Source organism: Mizuhopecten yessoensis, unplaced genomic scaffold (genome assembly GCF_002113885.1).
Source record: "Mizuhopecten yessoensis strain PY_sf001 unplaced genomic scaffold, ASM211388v2 scaffold81, whole genome shotgun sequence".
NCBI classification, from domain to species: domain Eukaryota; kingdom Metazoa; phylum Mollusca; class Bivalvia; order Pectinida; family Pectinidae; genus Mizuhopecten; species Mizuhopecten yessoensis.
The window spans coordinates 101,089-124,124 of NW_018403368.1; the positions used below are offsets into that span (position 1 = coordinate 101,089).

A 23,036-nucleotide genomic window follows, 5' to 3' on the forward strand; every position below is an offset into this window, starting at 1 on the left:
TCCCTATTCTCATATACTGTTGATTTGAAACAAAGATGCACAGTGCCCGGTGCGTTCGCAAGACCCTTTACCCTGAGCAGGTTGAGGAAAAGCCTTGTATAGCATGTGAAAGCCAAGAACTTGCCAAATCTTGCCGTGATGAAAAACCCTTTCTCACAGATTGGGTCTAAAAATGCAAAAAGCTTCATTTACGATTGCCATCGGTTCGGTAGACAATAAACACTGATGTCATAATATTTACATTCTGTATGCTTAGACCCATTGACAAAAATTACATTCATAAATGCATAACACAGGTGTTCATAGAATCTCAGCACGTGGGAACTGATAGTAACCTGATCACACTGCGTAGTAATACACTACAAAAACTACTCACTCGGAACGACCGACCTAGATGCTTAATTCTTACATCTTAAAATATTATTGAACTGTGCTTTGTGAAATATCCACGTATTCACGTGTCCTGTGCTACAAATAAACATTGAATATGGAACTACATTTTGTTGTGTTATTGTTGTTGACGGTTGCTAAGATCTCTCACGATAGTGTCACATTTCCCCGCGAAAAAACACTGTTCTCGCCACTGCGTTGCACCCGTGTATAAGCAGGAACAAACCCTGTTTATTTGTTTTATTCGTTGTTATATCGATCCACTGAAAGGATTCGTCAATGTAAATATAAGGAATGATATTTATTTTTTCAACATTTATGAGGTCATAACAATGGGTTTTTGGACATATTTTACATGAATCGCTAACACGATTCATTCAATATGTCCATAAACCCATTGTTGTTATGACCTCATAAATGTTGAAAAAATAAAAATCATTCCTTAAATATCAACAAGATCTTCATTTCATTCATTCCCAAAGCATCCATCTATCGACACCGCTCATCTACACATGAAATCAACACTTGGCAGACTTACAAAGTCACCTGATTGGTAAGTTTAGCAGAACATTCTGATCGTGACCTTTCCAGGGTCCTATGAGATCTAGAGGTTTTATAGAATTCTATGTTGTTTGCTTGTTAGATCCTATATATACTAAAAAAATAAGTGCTCGCTCTATCGACAAAGAAAACCCAGAGCCGCGGCTCGTTTCTTAAAACATATGAAATACGGAGAAGATTTTGGAAGAGTGTTGCACGTGCAAAATTTGTTGGAAAATGAGATATACACGATCATTTTAACAATGTTATAAGGATTCAACACTCTCTTCGTGCCTTATTTATCTTTTGCTTGTTTAGATATGTATTCAACATATTTGCTTTAAGCACATCAAGAATCAAGCTCATATTTTATATGTTTGCATAATATTATTCGAAACCATATAACAAATAATATACTATCGATTAAATTACTTATGATTGTAATTAAATAGATAGTATGCTGTTTTCACACTTAACCCTACAATGTATGACACTTTTTTCCTAAACTGTAAAGGTGGAAATTATTCGCAGCGTGGAAATGTTACGTCTTTTCGCATTGTTTAATTTAGCCGAGAAAAAAAATCCACACGTACAAATATATTTAGATGTACATAACAATACCGTCTATATTACTTCTTTGACCCATACCAATATATATATATATATATATAGAATATACGGATTTAAGATCATTGCCAATGCAAAAATGTGCATATCGCCGTGATTTTAAAGTGTCACAGCGCGAACATTTCTACCCGCGAGAATTGTCATTTCTACAGTGTATGTAATAAAAGAAAATGAAAAGAGGAAAATATTATCTTACCTCTTTTTGTCAAAATGACTTTCTGCAAAGACAAGCAAAACTTTGAATAGGAGCTCCCTTAAGCTTCGTATGTCTACTTACTGTTTTACTTACAATCAATTCCTACGAATATTGTTACTTTTGGTTGAGATAAGGTCATTTCTATAATAATGATAACAACAAAATCAAACAAAATTGAAAATCATTTCATCTTACATTCTCCCGCTGACAAACTGGAGATGACGTCACATCTTACTACAACCATTGAAGGCGACAAAGTGGAATCCGCATCTTAATGCTTATCAAAAACAACGAAACTGTTGACCTCGAAAATTGCAGACTGCGATACCACAAACAATACCACACATCACACTCTCTTATACTGACAGCGACACAAACACCCCGCATCTTACTCCTTTCTACAGACTGCAAAAAAGCAACGGATACCGCATATCGTGTTTAATAACACAATCGATCCTGCATTACAATTTGTGATCATTGACACCGTAACAGGTGACACTGTACCAGAGGACCTGGTCTCTCGCTCCTTACCGCTGACTACGATACTGCAGATCTCGGAGTAATTGTTCGCAATAAGCTACAGCAAGAAAAGTAGAGGACTTTGCATTTTACTCTCTAACACAGCTGCAGCCGACTTGCTGTCGCTTACAACGACATTGACGATCGGGCATGCTTATTTCACAGCAGAACATGTAGTAAAATTGCACTTGATTCTCTACCACAGATAGCAACAAAGTCTACAGAAGACTTCTTATGTACACCTTACAACTGCATCGGCATATTCGACGCTATGCCTAAATTCTGACAGTACTGACACTGACGGTTGCAATCCCGTATCAGATTCCAATTTACTGACAGTAATTTGAATGCATCGTACAATTGCTCCCATTCAATGAAAGCGAAACAGGCAATTGTTTATCGTACTTTAAACCACAGGCAAAGTCAACAGACAGCAAAACATACGAGTTCACATCTTATTCTTTATAACATACGTTGCTGATGCAAAAGATTTCAATTTACAGCGACATGTTAAAGGTGATACCTAACTACTAACAGTTGATTGGATATCAACGGGTAATCACGGAGACCGTGAAGGATGCCGAGTGTTGACGCAGTCAGTATAATACGACCGGGTGGAATGCTGTGCTTGGTGCCATTGGCAGGTATTTCAGTGAGGCAACACAAATCATGTCAGTATCAGATCCATGCTATCGAAAAGAGGCAATTACACCAATTTACCGCCTCCACCTCACACGCTTACATTACATACTTGAAATGGGAACCTTCTTAAAAGACATGAACTGTTAATCAGATGCTTTTAAAGATTTTTTGATATCCCCTACTAATGCATATCGTTTTGTGAAGTATTACAAATTGTTTATTCCATAGTAACTTATCCTGTTTATCAAGTGGTTGGATATACACGACGACTTTAGGGTCTGTATCTCGTGGATTTCATGAAGGATAGGTTAACGAATATACGTGATGTATTTAATTTGTTGAAATTGAAAAATTCCTGAGCATCCATTTCTTCACCTACAGAATGGCTATTAACTCTTGGCGTTTAGAACACATTGTCACAATTAGATAGGAATTGACTAAATTTAAGGGTCCAAAATCGGGGGTTTCCCCCTACATAGGGAGAGTTGGTAAGTAGTTCACAACTTGATGTGCTAGTGCTGATTGCGGGGCTGTTTGTAGCAGATTTAATTTCACATTAATTTCCTCAGGTTAATTTGAAACTGACTGTAACTTGTTTGCATTTGTTCAACCTTTATATACCATTTTCTTTTTTATCACACCATACATAATGAACAATCACGGATGCATTTTTGTTTCATCCGCCTACATGAAATCTGATCTCACTCTGTAAAAATGGTGGAATTATGCATTAGAATAATAGATTTTAACAGATTGAAGTGTTATATACAGGGCTACAATTGCCCCGCTGAAGTCCTATAGCTAACCGGGATGTACATGTATATAATAGTTCGATGGAATGTCCTTTGCACATGAGTCGGTAGAATTTCAATAACATCTTGTCCTAGCATATTGAGCTTTCTGGTGAAATGATGCTTAAAAAGACTTTCTATATATGAATATCAAACGATAAATTCTAGATTAATTTTTCCCATTGAATTGAAAAGAGAATAGTAGCGTATACTTTCATCCAGGTTCATGTCAGCGTATAAAAATGAGTTTTCCTTTAGAATGAATGATGAAAGCATGCAATGTAAACTTTCGCCATTGAAGAAACTGTTTGTTGAAAATATTGTTTGTTCATGCTGGAAAGTTACATTTTGTCACAGGATATTTGTGTGCACACAGTGTATACAGTGTAATCAAATGGTATGACAGATAGATATGCAAAATGAACTGTTTGCCATGTTGTTAGAGGTGAATACACTTTTAACACACGTGTAATTAATGAACCGTGTGTACACTGCTAAGTGTCTCACATGTATAATGTAAATTATCACTAAGAGTGGACAACTGGATATAAGGGAAGAAGGGTTACAAAATACATGCAAACCACAATAGGCTCGCTAAATTGAAAAAATCCTAGACTAATTTCATTATTCTCATATGAAATGGAAACTCGTGTAAGATCCTATATATACAGTATCTAGTTTAGAATTTCACATTTGTTTATTCAGGATGTACCAGATTTAAAAACTTCACGTTAAACGCATCGTCAGAATACACGGGTTTGGGACATAATTTACTCCAGTGACCTTTCATGGTCCAATGCCTCTCCATTCATACCGAGAAAACAAACCAATTTAAAACTACTCGTATAACAGTGATACCCCTTATAATGTTTATCACTTACATCAACATGCTCGGTATATAAAGAGAGTATATAAAATGAAGTCGTATATCATTATGTTAGAAACCGACGAAGCATAACTTAACCGGCGTTACATGTACCCTAGATCGGCCGAAGGAGAACTTAAAGGCTTTCTGCCTAGGAGCATGACACATATGTGATTTTATATGGACACTACGAGACGTTGCTGTTGACCAATCAGCTACCAGGGAGATCTAGACTGCTCCATTTGGTCTAAAGTAGGTATGATTGATTCTTCTATATTCTTTTTAACTTTTCAATTAATAGTTATATGACATGAAACACATAGAAAACTATGTTTATATAAATATTATCCACATGTGACAGATATGACAGGTTAAGAGTTGCGTCCTGTTCATCATTGCTCATTCATCATTGTATATAACGTGATTTAAAAGCAACATATGATGGATTAGTATAGCCTATTCGGGATGCATTGTAGAACTAGGCTAAAAATCTTATCATTTATAAAGTTTGATAACATGTCTTGGATTTGTTTACTCGTAATTGCTTACCTCCTATCCCCCATGTTAATTAATTTTATCTCACCTCTGTTTTGAGAATAGATAGATTTTGTAGCTCCTGGGTTAAATTTTATGAAGATAGAAAATATTCTTACACAAAATGTAAGATTTTGATGTTAAGCATTTGGCGTTTGCGAATGCTTAACTTTAAAACTCTTATCCCATTAAAGTCATATCGCTCTGTCGACATCAAGCAAACGTAATTGATATTTTTCTCCAACATTTTCTAACACAAAAATAAGTGAAATAGTGCACCAAATGTAAAAGAGACATTATGAATGTGCAGAAGAAGTGTGATGAAATTACTGACGCTACTCTGGTAACACAGTATTAAGTTATAACGCGGAGACGACTTTTATAGGAACACAAACGTGTAAACGTAGCCGAAATGGACATCGGGTTTACGGTTAACTCGTACACATTTTACACCTTTGTGTGCATACGCTTCACTGGTCATTTGTCTGTTGTAATTGCCCGTGTACATATCGTACTAGTCATCGAAACGTCACATAGAAAATTGTATTGGTTGTGTAAAAAGACTTTTTTAGGAATATGAAAGTTAGGGTAATATATTCATAGGTAGGGAACCACAGGTTTATATTTTCCCTAGTAAAATCGGAAAGGCGCCAGTGAAGTGTGAAAGAAATCCAAGTATGCAAAAATATAAGTTTAATAGTGATATATTTCTTTATTTGATATTTTTAACATTGATAAACGGATTCCATTCAAGGTCACTTATTTTAAAGGAATATGCGTTAATTATAAATTTTATATTGCAATGAATCTCGAGAAATTAAGTGATTTTTATTTAAGTTGAGGTTTCAGGTTTAACGTTATAATAAAACAATTTAATAAAGGGATAGACACTGCAATGATGAAGTGGAGATTGGACAGAATAGAGTTAAAGTCTTTTAATTGAGTAGCATCAAATATATTTACTTAACTCAGTAAATGCAAACTTGAAGATAACATTCATGTACTCAAAAAAGTAAACAATAACATCATGTTGTCAACAACAAAAAAATATTACAATATTATGAAAATAGAACAATGCATAACATAACAAAATACTGCACACAAAAACAGCTTCTTTAAATTGCTTAAAACATTTTCAGATGCAACTTACAAACACATTTTGTGATAGTACTTGTAAGTTGGGATTGGCGATGACAAATCTTTTTTTACGGCAGCTCTCCGATAAGCACCAGCGAGCACATGGAACTGAGAATAAAAATGTGGCCGTGTTGTAAGCTAAATTTATAAAGCTATACATTTACAAACATTAGCCCAGGTAGCGAAACAGGTCACTATATCAACCTCAATTTACAAGTAAATAGCAAACACTTTGCCTTTTTCCTACATCAATAAGGAACGAGACGCAAAGGCTGAAATGATTTGAATACACTCAAGAAAATACTTAATTCGATATTGATTTAAGACTTTACATCCAATTAGCATACAATACATTCATAAATTACAATACTACAACACGTTAAACCATACGAGATGGAACAAACAGGGTTCAACACCAACAATAGACCCTAGGCCAAGACAAGTTGATCCCAGCATGGACTCGAGAAACACCTACATTACTGGTCCTTTGAACTTGTTGGGGGGGGGGGGGGGGGGGAGTTAAACAAAATTCGCTTAATTTACATAGACTATATAATAAGAATATTCCATCTGGAAAACTGCTTAAAATACAGATACATTGCATGATATTTGTCAATATTTTCCGTAAATATCTCCATGTCTTTATAGTCATTGTATGTCCCCTACAGTCAGCTAATGTTGTATGTTTCGTGCGTAAGATGTTTCTGTAATGAAGTATTGTACTTATAACATCGCCAAAGGACCAGCAAATAATCTGTTTAAAGTATCTAACCTAGATTGTGCATTATTTATATAAGGTGCGTAGAATATTTGCTTCAAAAATTAATTCGTCAAGAAAGCATATTCCTTTGTATCAATTACACACACATACCGTCTACATTTGAACAGACATGTCTTTTTCCATTAGTTTTTTTTTTAACGACTACTTAATGCTTTGCAGATATTACGCAACAAGACAAAAACAAACATCCCCAATTTAAGTAGTAAAATTACAAATAATACAGTAGTTTCTATCTCTCATAATATTTTCTATTCACCCGTTTCAATTGCACAAAAAATCTCAGACAAGCGTACCTTTATTTCACACGGTATATTGTTCTTATGGATAAACTGAGGTTAAAGGATAATAAACGGAGAAATGTGCAACGTCGTACAGATAACATCGGAAACCCAAGACGACAAGTTAGGGTCAATGCCGTTAACAAACAAAACGCTGTGTATGAATGTAGTATTTGAAACCAAATCGGGAACAAATGAAAACAATGCAAAAAAATAAATTTACAAACGAAAAGGGAAGCGCCGTCAACGCATTCTTAGTCAGTCGTGCGCGAGAAATGAAAATGTTCGTGAGTATTGTCAGCGTGGTGTTTGAAGCAATCGCCCGCACACTGGCGCAATAATTGTATTTCCGAATATCCAAGGCCAAAAACAATAACCCAGATAGCATCTCCATGACGGAATGAACTAGCCTACTAAGGTAGGGTCAGACCAATACAGTACGTTTCGGTGACCGCTTCAAATTTTAGGGTTTTGTTGTTGTTGTCGTCTGCACCTCTCGTCTACAATAAAAGTCTCATGGAGGCAGTACTAGAGTCGTTAGCTCGACGAATACTTGAATTAGATGAACTTATCGACAAAGAAAATGACTAAAGGTTGGAAGATGCAAGGTTTGCTAACATCAAAAGGGGGGACACCGGTAGTTTTGTCGACAGCACGAAAAACGGCAACACAAAGAGAAAAACTATTTGTTTTAATGGGTTATTTTCAGCAGTAAAATATTTCTGATAAAAATGTTATATCATGCCTATTTTCATATCAGACCTCATATTGGCCCTCAACCTATATCAGGCCCGCGGGCATTCGGCCCTTTGGCCTGATATAGGTAGCTCGGGCCAATCTGGGGTCTGATATGAAAACAGGCATGCCATAACCCCAAAATATAATAATGTAACAGTTTAACAAGACTGCGTAATACCCCGATCACGTTCACCGCCATTGAATGGACTAGAATTATGTAATACTTTCAGATAAATCTACAGATTTACGAAATGAAAGTTTAGTTATCTTTTAGTCATACCGCATTTCAAATCAATTGTTATCCACTAAAATGCATTACACAGCTCTAAATTTGAAGTACAAGCAGCTACACTATATATAAGCACCACAAAAGTTCACATATGCTTTAAAATGGGTATTCGACGTTTCTAAATTAGGTTTAGTCTACGACTTTTTTTGATGGGAAGCTATCGTTTCTTGCAATCTGCCTAGTCTTCCTGTGCGTATACGTGAAAATCGGGAATACCAACACCTACACACGTACATAGGTAGGGTGTTGACACATGCCATAAACGCTGTTTACTACAATAGAGGAAAATAGCCATAGCTACTCAAGGACCCTTGTCCCACTACATTATAGTTGTTTGTATATACAGAAGCCTCCTCTTAATTTCATTTGTGCATTACTGTTGTACAGGTGCACCGACGAGACACTTTCAGCGGTAGTATATCAATGTTAAGTCCAGGGTTCGAATCCTGGTGTAGCCCTGCTACACTCATTTATTGATTTACACTCAGAACAATATTGGTCATTATATTTAGCCAAATTATTTATCGTATATATCATTATTTCATAAACGTCCTGTAAGTATTGTTTCTTTTCAGGAATGATTTATTAAATATATTGTCGTGTCAAAAACTAATTTCCAATGAATGCTTACAATTATTGGAAGTGGCACATGGTTCCTTAAAACATTTAAAAGTCTGACAGTTGTCCATTTTCATGTACGCGAGATGTACTCTCCGCTATTTCATTATATCGTAATGACATATGGTCAACGATAATGTTATAGTTCAATTAGGCAGAAAACCAGAACAGAATACGTCATATTATATGCAAAACATTATAACACTACTATATACAGGGAAACTGTCGCCCAGCCGAAATTTCGCCCATCACCGGTACAACCTATTGTTCGCCCAGCCAAACTGTCGCCCTTCACCGGTACAATCTATTGTTCGCCAAGCCAAACTTTCCCACATGGCCGGTAAAATCAATTGTTCCTTTAGTGTAAATTGTGCTTTTCACATCTAATTGCTCTTTATGAGTATGCTGTTTAAAAATATGCGCTGTCATGCTAAATTTGCACTCATTATCAAAGGACGAAAAGGGCTAAAGGTAAACTGCGGAGCAAATTGTCTGGCGTACAGTATGTCTTACGGAACTATCGTCAATGACGTACAGAGTTGTGGAGTTGTCTGTAGAAAGGATTTTACGTTTTCCTGACCATAGATGACCCATCAATCTGCCGATAATACCAGTGCAGTGTTGACCTTTACCTTGATGTGGTGGCCAGTAACAAGAGAGATATCAAATATCCAATGTGAGTAGGAGTAGACAGCCAGCGCCGACAACGTCACACGCATTGGCCTGTAGTTATGTGATAGTTTCTTTTAAAGTTCCCTTTCTCATTAAAAACTGACATAGATTGTGTTTACCATGGAAGGTTTTTTAACGCTTAGTAGGTCTTGATCAAATTCTAAAGAAAGAATAACTTTATGAGTTCTTTAAGTATAACGGGGGACGATTGGCAACATATTCGTCTGCGGAAAGACCGCCCACGGCCATTACTGACCATGTAATCAGCCTAAGTTTTTGTTTTGTTTTTAGAGAACAGGGCGTTTTGTTGTTTAGCACAACATCTTTTCCTATTAACAAACATTGACAAAAATACGCAAATTACGTTCTCGTTATTTTTTTGTTCAATCTAAGAGAGGGAGCGATTTCGATTCTACTAATTGCTGTATTTGATTGTCAACTTTTATCCAAATAATGTCAAATCCTTGGTGACATAAGGTCCTCAGAAAGAAACGAAGCGCCCTATTCAACTTTTCGAAGTCGTTTTTAACTCTTAATGCGTGTTCCATGCAGGCGTTGATGGTGGCGCAGATTCACGAATTAAGTGGGGTGTTTTTTTAAATATTTATGGGTGTGGGAGTTACCAAAAGAAGGCTTAGCGTCATACATATAGGTTGTTATTATCTCCATTGAATAATCACTTAAGCACAATGAAAGCTTATTTGGTACTGTGAATCTGAACTTACCGGTAAACCCCCCTACTTAGCCTAAGTAGTCTAGAATTGTGTAACAGCTATAGAATATGAGGGGAAAATACTGCCTTATGCGATATAACCCGGGGACCCGCTCACTAGATCAGCTACGTCGAGCGTGGTCAGTAGTTGGATGGGTGACTGCCTGCACGTTACAAATATAAATCTTATCAGAAGAACTTGAGTCAAAAGTTTGAAATACACCCCAAAAATGGATACATTGAAATAATACAGCAAAAGAAAAAGGTGCGTATAAAACACTTCATAGCATAAATTTTACATATTAAACTTGTCCGAATGAAATTCCAGCTGATCGTTCCGACCAACTTCGGGGGCTATTGTTCTATCGCCTGAGTCGGAGTCGGAGTCAATCACACCTTATATTATTAAGTAATTCTAGACATTATTATACCTCTCTTCCGAGTCTTATGTTGTAAGACCTGACCAATTCTTTGTCTTCCGGTGTCAGACCTGCAATGTGGCCGATCGGTCAATACCCTGGAGTCATAAATATGTAGACTCCGACACATTAATTTTGATATCTGAATCGAGGCTCACTGTGTTTGGTTTACATCTTACAACTGTAATATCGAACGCTCCTGGTGTTAATTTACCCATGATTTGAGAGATTTGTTAAAAGTTTGGTTTGTTTGATTTGGTTTGTTTGTGTTTTACGTCCCTTTAACAGCTATGGTTATATAAGGACGTGCCAGGTTTTGTTTGTGGAGGAAAGCCGGAGTTTCCGGAGAAAACCACCGACCTACGGCCAGTAAGTACCTGGCGACTGGCCCATTATCAGTCTCATTCATAAAGTTCATATTCTTGATCAGCCAAAACATATGAGGCTTAAGCTGGCTTTTTGAGCAATGCAGTGTAACCCTGGGACACGAGCAACCTCAATCGTAATCAGTGGGTGGCTTAATTGGTGCCCGCTAACAAGTTTCGTTTTGTGTCAGCATCGTGACACTGGGATAAATAAATAGATATACAACGCCGTATCTAGCTAGAATAAGCCAATCTAAAGCGCTTTACAGTACATAGATAACCAATTAACCAAAATAAATCATCATGTTTGAGAACATTTTATATTCTCCTAAATGATAATGATTATATTCATATAGTTGGCATTTAGGTTGTTGATATGTCCTTTATATTTTTGTATCCCTCTTCTAGACTCCAACTGCTCAGCTGGTGCATCCTCGATATCCAGGGGTAACGCTCACTTTCGCTCTCTACACCCCTGGAATATGGCATAGCAAAATGGAAGGCTCAGTGTGCAGCACCTTGAAGATGAAACGAGAAAACTAGTTTGAACCTCTGGTGTACATCAAAAGAATATCGCGGTCACGTAACGGTAAAAATGGACAGGCTTTGAAGTCGGACGTCTCTCCTTTGTAATCTTCAAAGGACAGGTATCAGCCTAGCGATTGCTCAGGTTTTTGTACCTGATACCAATTAAACAGCTATCTTTGTGCCTTCAATTTTGCTATGATATATTCCAGGGGTGAAGAGAGCGAAAGTGGGCGTAACCCCTGGATATCGAGGACGGTGTTGGTGGGGATCGCACATCTGAGTTTATGTCATATGATGTTTTTGATTGGGTTTCAGGGAATTTCAAGGCCGCCCTAGGACCATGTCAATCACGTTGTTTATTTTGAAGCGTTATGTATTAATATCATTTCTACTTTCCTCTCTATGGTGACGTCTATAAATTTACTGAAATATAAAATCAAATTATTCCAAATCGAAACATAAGTTTACATTATAAATAGTCTTTGGCTTCCATTCTGTTGAAGAGTAAAAGATATACTTTATAAACATTAGAATAATTTTATTTTTTTTCTTCTGTTCAATATTGTGTGTGAAGTGTTTTATATTTGTCCTTAAATTAAACTAAATTTCATACAAATATAGATATATCTTAGCTTATAAATGTTTCCTAACGAATGTGTGAATAAGAGTTGTCTATGTTGACCCGATTTTGAAATATATAGGATTTTGAAATAATTAACCCTAACTCCTTCTAAAGACAACACAACCCATTTTTTGTTTAAACTTTCTCATTTACTGTTTCATATATATTTAACAAAACGCAACAAATAAAAATCTGGAAATCTAAAACGGCCTAAATGACCCTGATGTGTTGGCTAACATTCGATGTTAGACCTGGGGAGGAAATATGAATAGGCATGTTTCAATTCTCCAGTCCTCCTCGTAAGTCTGTTTCCAATGAGTACAGCAGTTATCAGTTTTACATAACATTGACCCGACCCCTTATGCTCAATGAAGTTCATGTTCATTCACCTGAAGGTAATTTTTAAAAGACTTCCCCCCTCTCATCTTTCTTGTTGGAGTCCGCCCCAAGTACCTGTAGATACACTCTTCGTAATACAACGTTGTCTGTCATACGTCAAGAGATAGCATTGTGAAATTATCATACAATTACTCTATCTGTATTTAAAGAGTAAACTTTAAAGAGAAACACCCCCTTTTTTAGTTGGTCATGCCGATCCGTCACAAACTTGGCAACGATATCCATCTATACAGAATTGGATTTCGTTGATCTAGGTGTGATATATAATAAGCTATGTAAAAATCGTATATACACACACAGTTGCAGGATTTTGTTACCCTGAGTCTCTTGTCAAGGAGAAGGCCGTCCTGCCTTTTATCATCCGATTCAAAGTACTAGACTGCTCTGTCACACATCTCACGGCCAATTCGACAAAGATTCAATTCACTGACCTTATGACCATTGTCCAGTTCCCCGATCCATGTCTGAATGGTAAAGTTTTATTCATCTTTAAAGTGAACTCCAGTTCGATAGCTTGTGCGCTGGAGTTAACACTGAAGTGAAATAGAGTTCACAGCGATGTGCACTGGAGTTTACAATGATGTGCACTGGAGTTTACATCAATGCGCACTGGAGTTAACTACAGTTCACAAGGTAATTTTCTTTATCATATTATGTCTGGCCTTTTCATCAGTTTATACATACTATGATTTTCGTCCCTCTTGTATGCTGAATAAATTAATAAATGAAACAAAACATTTATTAAGAATTAATTAAATAGGTAGGTATCCAAATTGATTTTTCTACAGGTAAATTTAACCTGTCTGAACCATGTAACTAGCACAGGAGAAACTGGGGTTGAAATGCCCTGAGGGTGTGTATATTACACAAGGTATACGGTTTGATGTCATTGTTTTAAGAACAGATTTGAGTGTGTTTTCAAAAAAGTAGTAACACTGTTCTTTTGATTTGACCTTTTCATAATCCTTCCCCATTTATTTTGAAATGTTCAAAATTATATTTCCTAATTTACCTTTAATTGTAACACCTGTGCCCTGAGGCTAGTATGGACCACTGAGCATACAGGTATAAAAGGCTCTATCATGGTTCAGCGACCCATTAATTGATGCTGGGGTGTGTTATCAATTAGGTTTGACTATTTATGTAATACCCAGTTTGTAAACCGAATGGACAGCCACAGTATCTTACTTGTAACCATATACTGATTTACCTGTGTATCTTCTTGACCGACAATGGGCTGGATTAATTGACAGGATTAATTGCCTTCACATACGGTGCTCAAGATTAGGGGCAGCCCATCAGATCCCATGTAACCACAGGTGAATGGTCAGTGGGTGGTCATTGCCCATATATTCTCAGGTAGATGTCATATTGAAAAGGGAAATATGTGTCAAGGGTATGGTTACACTGCCCTATCAACCATCTTTAAATCTGCCAATGAAGTAAAGTTGTAACTGTATGATTAAAACTTGAGGCTCCTTGTGAAACTTAATTTATCTGATCTTTTATTAGTAAATTAATCAACTTATATCATTTTTGTACATGTATATATAACTTTACCAATTGCAACCTTGAACTTTGTCAACATTTTAACAAGGGGCAATTCATTACTGTACCACAAGGCCATCTGTATATCTGCTACGTTGGTGTGGGGAACACTGTAGACCCAGGGGAGGGGGTGGTGGTTTTGGGATCTATTTTCTTACTCAACCATCAGCATGTACATGTACCTGATGTATATATATATTTAACAAAGAAAACAAAACCAGACTAACTCATACATTTTTTCTAAATATTCCTATAAGAAGGCAACTGGGGAATATCGAACTTAAATTAATTACACATCTTTAGCTTGATATTTACCTTTTATCTATAAAGTGCCATGCCATGATTATAAGTTTTTTTCTGGAATTTTATCTTTTCTTAACTTGTTGGTATGAAACAAATGAGCTAATTACTCTATTGATCTCGTGTTATAGAGAAACCTTTCATATAAAGTATAATATTATGGGAAAACTTACCACATTTATCCATATCACATAACAGATACTGATCCCCCATCCTGACACTACAACATTGATATGAAATGTGATGTGAATTAAACTATGACGAAGTGTACTTTTAAACTTTTTCCCTCTGAAAGAGTACAGCTATCTATATATGTTCTATAATCACCAGAAATGGTGTACAAATTCTCTTTGTGCAGTTGAAATTTTAAGTAATCAAAACACACAAAAAATATGTATATCGTTGATTCGATATTATATAATATTCAGTTGAATGATTCTTTCCTTTCTTTTTCAATTTTCATATCACAAAGGAACCCATTTCATCATCATCAATTATTGAAATATGTACTTCAGTCTTTTAAACGAGGGTAACACTATAGTGCACTGGAGTGAACACTGGAGTGAACTGGAGTTAACACTGAAGTAAACTAAATATATATAGATGGTTCCACCTTAGAGCTTATGATACAACAGGTTTGTTATGAGAATATAATATAACTAAAAAAAAAAACACCGGTATCTTATAAAGGTATCTTCTTTCTTTTGTATTGATTGATGCGCAGAAATCTATTAATGTTTAATGTATAACGGAATGAGGAACGTGTTTTTTTCAATCTAAGCTGAAAAACGACACATTCGTCGTCACGATGCAAAGTGCTACTCTGGGTTTGCTGTGGCGAATACAGATTCTACTCAAAGTGACATTTGATTGTTGTCGTCTAACGTCTCTTTTGTAATGAACAGTATACACCCCGTCATGCCACATATGCTGCAGGCATTGCTTATCATTCAAGAGTACATTTTATAAATGAAGTATCTCCTCATTTTTCGTACAGAGTTTTAATTCTACTATTTTTTCTTTCAGATATTTAAATATTTGACGACGTTGTAAACAGAGAAGAATTCTTCGATAGATTAAAGCATGACTTTCCTTAAATGGGAGGATTACGTCGTGGTGGCGGTAACCGTGACAATATCTCTTGGTGTGGGACTCTTTCAAGCTCGTCGAGGAGGGCAAATGAAAACTACCACGCAATATATTATGGGGGATTCCAAAATGGCCTTTTTACCAGTTGCTATTTCGTTGATGGTTTCCTATGAATCGGGCATACTGATGCTTGGTATACCGGCAGAAGTGTACTTATATGGTATGCAGTGGGGCATGGCTTATGTTGGATTCTTTATAGCTGATATGACAAGTCGAACAGTATTCGTACCAGCCCTCAGAAAGTTAAACATCACCAGTATATATGAGGTATGTATTGTTATTTTTAAATAGTTTGTGGCCCTTTTATTTTTTTTATTTTTCATTTTACAATTAAAACAAGTTCTAAATTTATTTAATTCATAGAAAAATTACTGACTGGACAAAAGGACGATATTCAACTGTACTATATTGGCAATTATCGAGGTACAATATATTATTACATAATGTTTCGGATGATTAGTTAATGACAATATAAAAAATATGTGTTGTCTTTCTCTTTGAACTTCAAATTCGAACAAATTTATGTATGGTTGGTTACATGTTTACATTCAGTATATAAAAAAAACTTACCCCATTGTACACGTGTATAGTCTAATTTAACGGAGAGCTCATTTATCATCAATACGAAACATTGCAAAATAGTACAATTAAAATTAGCGAATCATCAAAAATTTACGCTGCTGTTTTACAACGACAAGTTCTTTGGATAGCTTTTCACCACATTAATGTTATCACCAAGTCATGGTTATTGCTTCACCAACCTTTCGTGAAATTGTTTTACCATTTATGTGTTCATTTTTATACCAACATCCCATTTGAGGTAATTATTTCGTCACTGTGCTGTTGTAATTTTATCATCATCACCTTTATATCACTTCATTGCGACTACCGTTAGCATTATCGTGGGTTAATCATTATGGGAATACTAAAAAATAGGTTGAAAACGACTTGAGAATGTTTTTTTCCCATTTAGGAACGTATTTTCTCTAAATAAATAACTTCTTTTCGCGCCGGGTGACGTACTGCACTGGAAATTGTATCCAACTAAGTAAATTCGCATAAAAGCAATCTATATAAAGTTACGAAAAACTATTTGAAAGGTTTCAACACCAGTTAAGCATTAATGTGCATATGGAGAAAAAAGGACGATATAATTGTTTTAAAACGGGTTTTTTTCTACAAAGTTTCAAGTTCAATGGTATTCCTCCGCGAAATTATTCATTTTGTTTACGTATGTTATGCATCGAGTATCTCGCGATCGATGAACCTTGAGCCTAGAAGTAGAAGTATGGTTTTGAGTGGTTTTTATAAATTCGTAAGGGGTAGTTGTATATAGATGATTACACAATATTTTCATGTTTTGTCATGAGAACAATTTTCTCATCGCTAACACGTGCATAAAAAATCAAGTTCACATACGGTGGCCTCTCGATTTTATCCACGTGTGAGCGATGAGATATTTTTTCTTACGACAAACCATGAAAACATAATGTAATAATATATAATTATCACCGGTAATTTATACTTGTATTACTAATGAGATTATTTTTATGCATTTTATTTGGTGTGACAATGCCCTTCTTTATACTATTCTTAGGAGTGTCAGTTATGAGAGCATAACCACCACTGCTATTTTTATAATACAAAGTCGGAAAACTACTGCTATATATTGAGATTACGAGCCCGGAAAATAGCTCTTAAAAAACTATCCACACTGGCTCTTTTAGCGACGGTTATTTAATAGAATAAATCATATCTATTTTCTCAAATATAGAAAAATCCAAATACATCAGATGTTATAGCAACGTTTTATTTTTGTATGTGGGGTAACATTAGGTGAAGTCAGCTGTTTCTCTGCTACTCTTTAAGTTATTGACCTTTCCACACCGAAGGCTAGTTGCATTGCCACGTATGTCGCATCTAAACCATTCAGGTTTGTCTGCGACATACATGGCAGTTATACCAGTTGTGTGCCACATATATGCAGTTTATTGCTTGATTGATCATTTTTAGAACTATTGTTATAACTATCTAACAGTGGTGCTAGTAATGGAACACTTTATTGTTTAACTCTTTTGTCTTGTGATTAACAGGTGTATGTTACCTGATATGTATTTTCCTTCAGTACCTGGAACTCCGTTTCAAGTCACATGGCATCAGAATGTTTGCGACTGTTTTGAGTATGTTTTATGGGGTAAGTTTTCCGTCAGAAATTATAATGAATATATATGTGTGTGTGTGCCATTTCGAGTTCAATTATATATCAAAGATAACAAATTCATCAATATCTACACAGGGTCGACTTTAAAGGATCTGAAATAAATAGGGATTGAACGGCGTTTTTTTCATGTCGCTATGAACGCAAATCGGTTACATGCCGGGCTTCATGTTTGATATGGATGTAACCGAGTTGCGTTCATACCGGCATGTGAATTTTAACAATCCATGTATTTGCATTTTTACCATAGAACAATTGTTGAATTTCATTTATTTGTTCTCAGACAGTTTATTTATATACTGCGTTTTGTATATGCGTCATCCTTTAAACGAAATGTTATCCGAAGCGAAGCGACAAGACGCTCATTGAACAAGGTTGATATATGACGTCATAAGTAAACCACGTGTTACGTTACGAGAGTGTTTGCTTTCATACTCAAATGAAATGCATTTCTGCTGGTAATGTTCATATTCCGTCTTTGCGCATTGCAGAGTTATCTTCTCTTGGGAGCAGGTATTGATTGTTACGTCACTTGTTTGGGAGAGTAACGTCATCAATCTTTGAGAAAACGACGTAATTTTCTCACACAAACCAATGACTTAACAATCAATTCCTGCTCCCAAGAGAAGATTACTCTGCAATACGCAAAGACGGAATAGTGGGTTGCAGCGCAAATGTAAATATACAATAATAACAGGTCTATTAAGGCCACTTTAATAACAATCCAAGATCGGGAAGATACTTAAAGTTTGACTTCCTGGCCGTAGGATCATGAAACAATCTTAGACTTAAGTTTGTGCTTAGTCATTCACGTGTGACGTCACTTTTCATGACGTTACATGTGATTGGTCAAGTCCACACTTCAGACAATTTTCAACTTGAGTGTTCATTTCATGATCCTAGACCCTATTAAATGTAATAAAAGTAGTTTATATGAAAAAGTTTATGTACAGCGTTTCTAGTAAATCTTACAGAATAAAATTTGAAAGGCTCTTTTAAACATTTATGATGATACACCACATTACGATTCATCCCGATTACTCAAACAGTTTGACGGAAAGACCAGAAACGTTTCTGATAGGAAAAACTCTCACCTATAATGGCTTTTGCTGTTATTGGAATAAAAAAAACATTTTCGGTTGGTTGACTTATAAAAGGACTTAACAAGGAAATGTGAATATAGCATCTTTGTTTGTCGTTTTGAAATATTGTACTACATACGATGCTGACTAGTTCCATTAGTTTAATTATTATTCTCTTATCGTCGAAGTGAAATTAGTGAATTGCTTGGACAGAAAGGGATTACTTCTATGTCGTGTACGCTTACGAAACGTTAAAAGCATACCACCTGACCATATCGGAAATATTCTATTATTACTTATCTCAATGATTTTCACAGCATACTGAATAGATATGCATTCGCTATATTCTATCCCTTTTCTTAAGGTCAATTACTTCGGAACGGTCCTGTTCTTACCTGCAGTATCACTTGAAGCGGGTAAGTTATTAAACTCATATGTGTTTACCATAATATTTACATCTGTTAAGATGTTTAATGCGTGGAGTTAGTAGGTTGTTTACTTGTCTACCGTAACGCCGACAGCAGTTACACTGTTGCACGCATGAAGTTGACAAAGACTTAAAACTGTCCCACTTTATACAGAGTCATGGCACTAAAATCTGGATCCTCCCCTTTTTCTTTGGAATTTATAATGTGTTCTGTTTTAGTGTCTACAAGATTATAATTTCAGGCTTTTTGCAGCATCGACCTTTTTAAATTTGATTTTGTGTGTTTCTGATGTAAATTTATTTATTTTTAGTTTTTTGTTTTTGTTTTTGTTTCGTTTATTTTTGTTTTATTTTTAGTGGCTGGTATTCCAACATGGATGTCTATCATTGGTCTTCTGATTGTGGTGCTGATATATACTCTGATAGTAAGCTTATTTACGTTATGTTGGTGTTTTTATATACACTGAAAGTTTGTTTGTGCTAGTAAATATACTGATGGTTGATTACCTATGGTTGGTATAATTATATACACTAATGGTAAAATATGTGAGGGAATGAAACCAAATACAATTAAGGTTAATTGATTATATTGATTTCTTGTTAACAAAAATAAAAGCCATGAAAAGCAAAGAAGATTTATTTGTCATTCATCTTTAGAGTGTAATGTATGTAGATAGAAATAATTATTGTAATATAACATGCATCAAATAAAGGCATCGTTTTGACTTCTAGGGAGGATTCAAGGCAGTCATTTGGTCGGATGTGATACAGGCCATCATTATGTTATGTGGAATATTCGCCCTGCTTATCAAGGTAGTAACCCTGGGTAGAGGCTAAACAATTACATCACAGAAAAAGGCATGTTTTCGTTCAAAAATTATCCAAGGTATTATTCATTTGTAGAATAAATTAATTGTCTATAAATGTTTGAAATTGTATAAATGAGTATAAAAAGGTGAACAAGAGCATAGACAACCTGCAATTATCAAAGGGATTGTCATAAGATTGTTACTTTACACGATGTAATGCTTATGAACTCGCATCTCGCACATCTCAAACAGAGTATTGTGACTCCAAGCGCATGTGTAATTCGGTGACAAGTATCTTAAATGGTGTTCTTTTGATTATGCACAGTATGTCGACTTATTTTTATACAACACTCCTCATATCTTCAATCATAGGGCACCATTGAGTCAGGCGGAGTAAAGGAAACATGGACTACTGTTTACGATACTGGACGAGTCAACTTATTCGTGTAAGCATTATTACGCATCCATCACTTTTTGCAATGGGGGAAAATTACAGGGTATTAATGAAACGACTAAATTACCGTTATTCCATAGTCTTTGGATATTTTCATACATGAAGGAAATAGGCAATTAATGAAAATGTCGATTTGTTTTTATTATATTAGCGCATCGTTTGTTACAATGTATTGCTTTTCAATTGAAAGCTCATCTCAAGACACAAACGTTCAAAAATTCCAAATGTTCTAATATTTTTATTTCATATAGTTGTCAACAGCATAAATGGGTTGCGGGTTCGCGCCACGGCACGGCAATGTGTTGTATCCTTGAGCAAGATATTTTACTCCGCGTGTTCCAGTCTACTCAGCTGTAAATGAGTACGTGGTTGGGCAGTGCTAGCGGTTAGCGCCGCAATGGCAGCTCCGGCTGTATGCTCCCCAGGGAGTTGAGAAATGTACTGGCTAGTTGCAAAGGCCCTATAACCACGGATAATAATTTGTGAACCGCTTTGAGACGACCTGCGAACTAGGTTGTGATAAAGCGGTATATAAGAACCTCCAACTATATTATTATAAATCTACAAGGTATCTGCAAATGCTTTATAGCCTATGTGTTCCTTTGAATCTTAATTTCAGATCACTTCAAACATGCTCGTTTTTATATGTATTTTTAACTATAGTACCACTGATTCGTTCAAGATGAAGGAAGTTGTCAATCGCGTAAAAAAATGTTTGTTTTTAATGTTTTCAGCATCGATAAACTAAATGCTATATAGGTACATCCTTGCGTCGTATTTGTAGTTTGTATTTGTTTAATGTAAGTATAAAAATGGCATTGAGATGATATTGCTAATAATAGAAAGAAATCATTTTGCAGTTAGACTAAAATATTTGTTCATATATAAAGCGGTTACGAATAGTTCAGGCATGAATCATCAAAGACATTCGAAATACCATATGCATTTTATTGAAGAATGGATCCCGACCCGACGTTGAGACAATCATTTTGGAGTCTTGTTTTTGGAAGTTCAGTGAGAGGCTTCGCCACGGTTTTCATGCAAACGTCCTTCCAGAGGATAAAGGCCACGCCAACTTTGAAATCAACGAAAAAGTATGTAAAGTCACTCTAGCTGTATGTTTTGTATCGTTAGGTTTGCATTACTAAGTTACTTTCATGTTTGTTAATTACCTTTGGCGACAGGAACTGTATATTAATGTGTTTCATTGAAATACGTACTACCCTTCAAAAAATGTGATTTTGTCTTCCGACTTTCTAAAACGTTCAACATGTTTTTTTACATTGATATTTATATCTTTATATTTATATTGCCTCAATTTAAGATGTTTTGGTTTTTTGTATCAAATACTGTCATTGAATAAGTGATTTACCACTACCTATTACATTTAACTTTTCAATGGTTATTACATTTATTTAGCGGTTTGTGTGAAGTAAGGAAGTAAGTTAGACACATCCTCAATATCACAGGGTTAACGCTAATTTTTGCTATCTGCACCCCTGGAAACTGTCAAAGCAACATTGAACACACGCGGCTACCCATTTGATTGGTCTCAAACTGACCAATCGTTAGGCTGATAAATGTCCTTTGATAATTACAAAGGAGTGAAACCCGACTCCAAAGTCAATAAATTTGACCGTTACGCGACCAACAGGTTCTTTTGATGTACATCAAAGGATCAAACTAGTCTCCTTGTCTCATCCACAATGTGGTGCACACGGTGCCTTCAATTTTGTCATGACATATCCCAGGGGTGCGAAGAAAGTAATTGAGCGTTACTCCCGGTACATCGAGGATGAGTTGGACAATACGATAGTATTTTGTTTTGTTTTTTGTTATTTCAGTATGTACCTTGTTACGGCGTTTTCCTTTCTATTTGTGTCATGGCTAGCCATACTGGAGGGCGCTGTCATGTTTGCTTACTTCAACAAACAGGGCTGTGATCCTTTGGTATCGAAGCGGTTGGGCAATGAAAATCAGGTTGTTTAGTGTATTGAGATGGTTTCATAATTTCGTTAATGTACTTCACAAGGAAAAGCAAAGCTCTTTGTTGGCTAAAAATAATCAATCAATGCACACTTTAATGAGCAAATAATATAAATTTGTTTAACGATGGTTCCCATATAAAATATTGAGAGAATGTATTTGAACTTTTATTTTCTTTCTTACATTATAAACCAGTCTTATCTGAAAATTTAATTAATATATTTAATTGTTTAAAGTTAATTCCAGCCATGGTTGTAGACATATTCCAGGACACTCCCTGCATGCCGGGACTGTTCTTAGCGGCTCTCTTTAGTGCTTCTCTCAGGTATAGTATTATCGGTTGCAACTCAGGCAAACCTATTTACATACTTTTAGGTGGCAGAGTAGTCTAGTGGTAGGAC

General features: G+C 35.7%; 1 protein-coding gene across 4 annotated transcripts in view; it reads left to right on the top strand.

Moving 5' to 3' along the window:
* The first annotated feature begins 4,594 nt into the window (after positions 1-4,594).
* The window catches only part of LOC110451315 (sodium-dependent multivitamin transporter-like), a 30,000-nt gene continuing 11,558 nt past the window's right edge, over positions 4,595-23,036 (top strand). The window contains exons 1-10 of one of the 4 annotated variants that reach the window (XM_021499368.1): positions 4,595-4,826; positions 15,537-15,926; positions 17,785-17,853; positions 19,324-19,375; positions 19,744-19,811; positions 20,119-20,199; positions 20,568-20,641; positions 21,606-21,743; positions 22,494-22,629; positions 22,872-22,960. In XM_021499368.1, coding sequence (XP_021355043.1) covers positions 15,594-15,926; positions 17,785-17,853; positions 19,324-19,375; positions 19,744-19,811; positions 20,119-20,199; positions 20,568-20,641; positions 21,606-21,743; positions 22,494-22,629; positions 22,872-22,960 — 1,040 coding nt within the window. In that variant the 5' untranslated portion in view covers positions 4,595-4,826; positions 15,537-15,593. Of the gene's footprint in view, positions 4,827-10,477; positions 10,595-15,536; positions 15,927-17,752; positions 17,854-19,323; positions 19,376-19,743; positions 19,812-20,118; positions 20,200-20,567; positions 20,642-21,605; positions 21,744-22,493; positions 22,630-22,871; positions 22,961-23,036 lie in introns of those variants that run through there. The other 3 variants (XM_021499288.1, XM_021499447.1, XM_021499526.1) reach the window with 3 other exon arrangements.